Genomic DNA, 7,420 nt, shown 5'->3' with positions numbered 1-7,420 from the left:
AATTTCTTTAAAGTTTAACTGTGAATATTTTCAGTGAAAGATTAAAAGGATAAACAGCAAAGACATTAGTGTTATTAATAAATTCGGAATGACTACACCCACACAAAAATAAAAAACATCCCTATAACCATCTAATATAAACAGTAAAACCTTAACAGTAATATGGTACAACAATTACCACAAGTTGTTTAGAGTCATATTTCACTTACTTGAGGTTCAATGTACCACTTGTTTAGTCTTCTGCAGACCTTTCTCCCTTCAAACTTATAGGCTGAGTACACGGGGATCTTCTTGTCAGTGTCATAGAATGTGGCATAATAATAAACATTATCTAGAGTTTGGCAGATCTGCTCATATCGTGATTTAGATGGGGGATTTACAAATCTTGTTGGTGATTTTCCATTTGCAAAAAATTGACCACATTCCCTCTCAAAATCCTGCACAACTCTGGCTGAACCACCGGAGAGAAGCGACAGCATCAGCACATGAAGAAGCAGCATCATGATGAAGAGGAGATGATGGATCAAGTTCTCTGCAAGATCAAGAGACACAATACATATTTTACATATAGCATATATTTTATAACATTTACATAACATATAAATAGCATAACTGTACTTACCTCAAAATTTCGAGCAAGAAGCTATAAACCCATTCAATGAAGAGAAAATAATGTGACAGTGTAAATAACATAACACCTTCAGTTTAGTAATTAGACACTGGAACTAATATAATACTGGAATCTTATCTTAAACCACTAAACAATAAAGAATAAAATTCATGGTCATTGAGGTTTGCACAACAGCAACAGGAAAATCTGCTCCTTCCTATCATTTGAAGGCTGAAAAACTGCAGTGCTCTTTTGGCCAATATTCAGCCAGCATGACTAGGCTTTCGCAGACAAGCCACAACGTGCCACTGCGTCTGGTCTTCAACCAATGAGAAGGTCTGTTACACTACTCATGGTCTCACTTCACTGTAATGAGACAATCTCCAATTGATCTGCGGAGACCATCACAACAGCTGAAGACACAAGCATTAGTCAACATCCAATATTTATCAGAGTTATGGTCTTGCAAGAAGAAGAAAACTTTTCCCACCATTTTCATTTAGTAGAAGTATTTGAAAGTTTGATTAAGTTAAAAGAGAATATGTTTTTCGACTAAAATATTTGATTTGGACTTTTTTGTTTTGAGATTGTTTAAATTTGTCAGAAAATGGTAAATCTTTCATGAATTGCGTGTTAGCAACCAAGAAAAACTAATGTTACTGAGAAATGACATGGTGAATGGCTTTAAAGTAGTTAGTTCACCCAAAAACTAACATTTTGTCAAATTTTTGCGTCGTGGTACTCTCATGAATGTGCATTGAAGACTGACACGGAAGAGAAGATTTTTATTTTAGTTTTCTTTGTCATGGCTTCATAAAATTACGGTTGAACCACTGATGTCACTTACACTATTTTGACGATGTCCTTACAAACTTTTTGGGCCTTGAACGTGGTAGTTGTGTTGCTGTCTATGCAGGGTCAGAAAGCTCTCGGAGCTAATCAAAAATATCTTAATTTGTGTTCTGAAGATGAATGAAGGTCTCACGGGTTTGGAACGACATGAGGGTGAGTAATTAATGGCATAGATAAAATTTCACGATATTTAACAATATTAATCTGTGAATGCTTTATTTGTAAGACTTAAAGGCTTTATATCAAAAGTTTGTTTGAAACTCAACAAACAATCAGACTCCTGTCAGTAAATTACAACTCACTTTCGTTTGTTGTTCCTTGATGTGCTCATGAGAGAAGCAACACATTGAAAGCAGTTTTGTGAACCGTATTAATCCATTCACTGTAAAGATGACTCAAAAGAACATTATGCTCACCAATCAGACATCTCAAATTCTCTATTGAACTCTCACTCTTCTTACCTGTGAGAAACAACAGATGTCTGATAATCTAAAGGTCCAACAATGTGGTTGTAAAAGCTGAACAGCTCATTAGGTTCAGATGGCCTGTGTTTAAACTGTGGCTATAGCATCTCAAACTAAGAGACAGAGAATATCTCAGTGAACACAAAGAATGAAGATATGAACAAGGTTTTATTTTGGCACATATACAAAGATGGCACTTCAACCTGGTAAACAGTTTGTTTACACTGCATCTTTAATGGGAAACAATGAGTTGTGATTGTCCATTTAGCTCAATGACCTTTTAAGTCCAAACAAATGGTTTTCCTGGAATCCTTTCACCAGATTGCTAATATATATTTTTTTATTAAATAAACAAAAGGAGGGTTCCTACAATGCATAATTCTAACCACTCTCACACAAAATAGCACAGGTCGAGCATTACCCAGGTTAATCCAACACATGATTTCCATTTTCTGATTTCACCTCATGTCACTGTTTCATGGGCTCTTCAGCGACGCGGCTTTTAAAAAGTGTGATCTCGTCCAGATGGCAAAGTGGCATACCTCTGATCACATGGGCCAGATCCTCATGCAGTAAAGGGTAAATCACCACACTGAGGGCTGGACGAGATATTGAAAAACTGCAGGAGGAAGAGAAAGGACCGGTAAATATTTGACGTACACCAGGTTACTTCCTGAAATTATTCACTCATTAAGAAAGTCTTTATTTTTAAGAATTCATTAAAGCAACTAACCTGTCCAGCAGGGTTTTCTGCAGTGTTTTACAGGCCACCAGGGTACCACCCATGAACATGTGACACATGATGACGTCAGTGCAGCTCTGCATGAAGGCCGCCACAGCGGCGGGCTGGAAGGTCCCATGTCGAGAAACCAAACACAGACGCCGCAGCTGGTGACACTGACTGAGTGCTTCAAAAAATGCAGCGTTCGCATTAAAATAGGGCTGCTCCAGCCTGCAGTTTCACACACGCACACATGCAAACAGTAAATAAAAGCAGGAGTTATAGGGCTAAAATAATCTGTTAAAAATTATTAATAATAAATGTATTATTATTATTATTACTTACACAACAGGCAAAAGTTTTTGAACAGTAAGGTTTGTTTTTTTTTTTTTTGACGAATTATCTTTTGCTCACCAAGCCTGCTATTATTTGATCCAAAATACAACCAAAGCAGTAATATTCTGGAATATTTTTACTATTTAAAATTACTGCTTCCTGTTTGAATACATTTTAAAATGTAATTTATTCATGAGATCAAAACAAATTTTTCATCATTATTACGCCAGTCTTCAGTGTCACAATCCTTCAGAAATCATTCTAATATGCGGATTTGCTGTTCAAGAAACATTTTTATCATTATTATTATTATTATAAATATTTAAAACAGTTGAATACATTTTTTCAGGATTCTTTGATGAATAGAAAGATCCAAAGATTAGCATTTATCTGAAATAAATAACTTTTGGGATTGGGGGGGGGTATAGGATTACAGAAATTAATACTTTTATTTAGAATACATTTATGTATATTTATGTTTAATGTTTAGCATACATTAATGTAAGAATTTAAATGTAACACACAGGATATACAGCAATTGTCTTTATGATGCTGCCCCCTACTGGTGAGTTACAATTTTACCATGAATTTATTTGTGCCATGGTTAGTGAAAAAAAGATTGTATATATATTGCAACAAGTCTACGATTAGATTGTTTACTACATTTTGTGCATGGAGTGTGTAGTGGCATATGTGTTTACCTTAAGTCCCTGAGTTGTGTACAGTAGGAAAGAGCCTCCAGCAGAGCCTGCGTGTAGTTCATGGTCTTTAAAGATCCAAGATTTGCCAGCGATAACGAACAAAGGTCCTTGCACCCCTGAACCAGCTCGATCAGTCCTGTCCCCTTCAGAACTCCCGGCAAGTGAGCGAGGGTAAGCTTGCGCAAAAATTTCATCCCGCCCAAAGCAGCTAACTCACCATCTCCGACATTGTAGGACCAGGGGCATGCAGCGGGATCCTTGCGGATGGCCGGCTCATTGCGTGGCATGGCAGAGGAAAACCCTGCGCCAATCAGCTCCAGCTCCACTAGATGCGGGCAACCTTGAAGCAGAGGCTGAATACACAAGCCTCTATCCTGCCGCTCTTCTCCCTGACCCACGTTGACCTCGGTTGCGGGTCGATATGTGGGCACACCGATGCGGCTGCTCTTTTTAAGCCCGAGAAGTAGTGATCTTGAGGAGTGGTCTGTGTTGGAGTCTTGAATGTTCACAGGTGCTGGAGGGGACTGTGCCAAGGCACACACCGGAAGTGCCAAAGAGCACAAGGCATTGAGACACCCTAAAGCGCCACACAAGTGTCCATCCTGCCCAGCAGGAAGAGCATGGTGGTAGTGTGTGGCAGATAAATTAAGGTGAATAAGATGCGGGCAACATTCAGTAAGCGCTTTGACACTCTCTGCATCCATCTCCTCCTCACCCTTCCCACAGCTCTCGGCGAGAGGCCCTCGGCCACATCCACGCAAGTTGAGACTCTTTAAGAGTTTCAGGTCACGACCCGCACTAAGGAGCACATGTAGAGGGTTGAACCCTGGAGATGAACAGCGTGAGACATTTAGGTAAGAGGGGCAGCCATGCGCCAAGACCCGCCCAAGTATAGCACCATCCAACCACGTACGTGGAAGCTGGAGAGCGCTAACGGTGTTTCCCACCATGCTCTCCATTAGTGCCGTCATTGCAACCGGCCTTGGCGGTGCGGGGCCCGGCACAAAGAGTAACAGTCCTGTAAGACCCTCCGGGACTCTCATACTGAAAACAGTCAAGTAGAGCGCCAACAGAGTGCGATTGACTTCACCAGGCGCCAGGCGTGCAGAGAACCAATGCAGGTTCTGATAGTGCGGCACGCTGCTCTGGCCTACCATCAGCTGCGTGCAACCGCCTGCTTCCCTCGAGCCCTCACTGGCCTCTAGATAAAGGTGCAGGCGACGTAGGGCACTGCAGCATGGCACAACACCGTACGAGGGAGTCAACAATGTTTGCTTGAGCTCCTGCAGTCGTGCCAAAGCAGACTTACCCTCGGCGCTCAGCTGATGGAGGTCAAACCCCGGTCCCACATCCAATGCCAATGAGCGTAGAGAACGAAGAGAGGTCAGCAGATGCGAGAGGCGAACTGAAGTCAATCGACAGCCTGAAAGGTCCAGGCTGACCAGAGCCTTACAGCGGGTGACCTGATCCACTATAGAGCCGGACAGCCAGTAGCAGCCACTCAGGTTTAAAGTCTGGATGTCACCGGAAAGGTTCTTCAAGAGCTGCTTCACAGCATCGTCGTTTGCCTGTGAATAGGAAGCAATGCAAAGGTAAGATTTTCAGGTCTTGGTTCCCAAGTCTGCTTGTCAAACTTTTAAAACCTGTCAGACACGTAAAATGATCTAACTAGCTAAAATAGATGAGTTTTTTTTTTTAATTGCAGTAATTAATTGATGATATCTGTGGCACATGAATGGGATAAAAATGCCAGGTATGCCATCATTTTTCAGCAAAAGTGTTTATGAACTTATGGAGGCTTAATTATAATTTGTTATATAATTATAATATATGACAGCAGTATAATTCCTAGTAGTTATTGCATTTTTTATGTACATTTGCTGTACATGGAATTTTTTTTTATTATGAGTGGAAAAATGTCAAAAAATAATTAACGTTTATTAATTGTATAGTAAATGTTATTAATTGTATAATACCTAATAACTTTATAATTACTATAATATATTAATTGTTGAAATATATATTAAATAACAAACATACAAATTGTACATTTAAAAATCAGCAAAACAATATTATAAATGTAAACATAAATGTGTACATTTAAATAAAAAAATAAAAAATTACATTTACGGTTCAGTCAATGTATGATTTTGATTTAACAATGAAAATGCTGGCAATACAAGCTAAAAAATACTGATCCAAACATGCAAGAACTGTTGAACCCTGATCAGGCATCAAAACATTATAATGCACAAGAGACAAGAAGGATAACTGTTCAGAAGTTCTGGAACCTCAAATGGAATATAAGGTTTTTGGGAAAAATGTATCCCTTTCACCCTAATCAAACCGTTGTTTGTCAGAAACACTTTTAAGTTCATGAGAGACAGTAAAAGTGTGTGTGTGTGTGTGTGTGTGTGTTTCAAGCTTACTGTGTATTCTTTCTGCAGGTGTACATGGGCTCTCAAGCTCTTGTCCAGACAGAGAGTTTGAAGTTTCCGGCACACTTGACTCACACTGAGCATCAGGTCATGGCTTGGAATGAATCGCAGGATATTCAGTAAAATCTCATCTGAGAAGACTGAGATAGTGACAGAGGTCTGGGAAATGCTGTCTGAGCAGCACAGAGCCTGGAGAGCAGCAAGAACAAACAGTTATTCATACATAGCACTAATTTGACTGGATTGAGCTCGGCTTCGTTAACCAGGGAGTTCATTGTTTACCAAATATAACGGTGAAGTCCTACATCCTCAGCTTCTAAGTAATGTTATTACAATACAGATGTGGTAATCACTTCTGTCAAAACAAATGACAAAGCTTTCTGAACGCAAGTCAGTTTATTCTTTGATCTAAACGCCTGTTAGTATTGTGTACAGTATTTAAAACGATTTTACAGAAGTAAAAACGTCAGTAATATAGTATTAGGACAGGAATTATAATTATCATGTTCTGCTAATCTGTTCCTTACGAAAACTGGATATCTTCGTGTCCAGATATTTCAAAATAAATATATCCTAATCGTTTCAAAACGTTGTTTGCTAAATAAAATAATCTTTGCAGGCTAACTAGCATGAATGATCAGCTCTCAGATGTAACTTACCGTTTCAATTTGATTATCCATGACGCTTTAGGGAAATCTGTTCGGATATGTACTTCAGTGATATACAAAAACAAATTGTTGCCATCTCAACAAATATATAATAATTTATCCGTTGAAAATGTGACTGCTACTGTAGGCCGATATATAGCGGAAGATGTAGCACCACCGGAACATTTGAAAGACGTACCTACTTCCGGTACGATCTAGTAAAAAGGTCCCCGGGTGTGGCCTTTTTATTTTGGTTTATTTACTTTTCAGAGAACATTAAATGTCATTTAACAAATAAGTCAAACGCTAGTGTGTCTAAACTTGAAACACCGAATAGACAAATACATTATATCATTTTCGTATTCGATCTTATAACGATAATTACGAAACTTAAATTCATGGAGCCGATTAGAAAGAATATAGGAATATAATAGACTCAGTATCGTACAAAGACATTCACAAATTGAATTGGGTAGAAATCAATTACTTGAATACTGTAATAGTTAACATTAACGTGTTGATGTACGTTTGTCCACCATCTGGAACAAAATGAAAAATTTGCTCACTTCAGGATTAATGGATACTACATGCTTTTGTGAGAGTATATCAGTCTATAGTACATAAGGTGCCATTTGTCCTTCACCCTCAAAA

The 7,420-nt window shown here is 38.8% G+C and overlaps 1 protein-coding gene across 2 annotated transcripts; it reads right to left on the bottom strand.

Moving 5' to 3' along the window:
- Positions 1-2,075: 2,075 nt before the first annotated feature.
- Positions 2,076-6,945, bottom strand: LOC306873340 (F-box/LRR-repeat protein 18-like). Of its 2 annotated transcripts, none has more exons than XR_013784484.1 (5): positions 6,782-6,939; positions 6,114-6,311; positions 3,685-5,252; positions 2,660-2,834; positions 2,076-2,545 (listed from the first exon to the last, which is right to left on the bottom strand). XR_013784484.1 is itself a non-coding variant. In XM_079422575.1 (5 exons), exons 1-5 carry the CDS (start codon positions 6,800-6,802, stop codon positions 2,395-2,397), a joined length of 2,157 nt encoding a protein of 718 aa, XP_079278701.1. In that variant the 5' UTR covers positions 6,803-6,945; the 3' UTR covers positions 2,076-2,394. The 2 variants fall into 2 exon arrangements, 1 of the variants encoding a protein (XP_079278701.1); XM_079422575.1 differs by having other exon boundaries at positions 2,660-2,878; positions 6,782-6,945.
- Positions 6,946-7,420: the final 475 nt, after the last annotated feature.

Source organism: Barbus barbus (assembly GCF_936440315.1).
Source record: "Barbus barbus genome assembly, chromosome: 7".
Taxonomy (NCBI): domain Eukaryota; kingdom Metazoa; phylum Chordata; class Actinopteri; order Cypriniformes; family Cyprinidae; genus Barbus; species Barbus barbus.
This window is presented reverse-complemented; position numbering and strand designations above follow the sequence as displayed.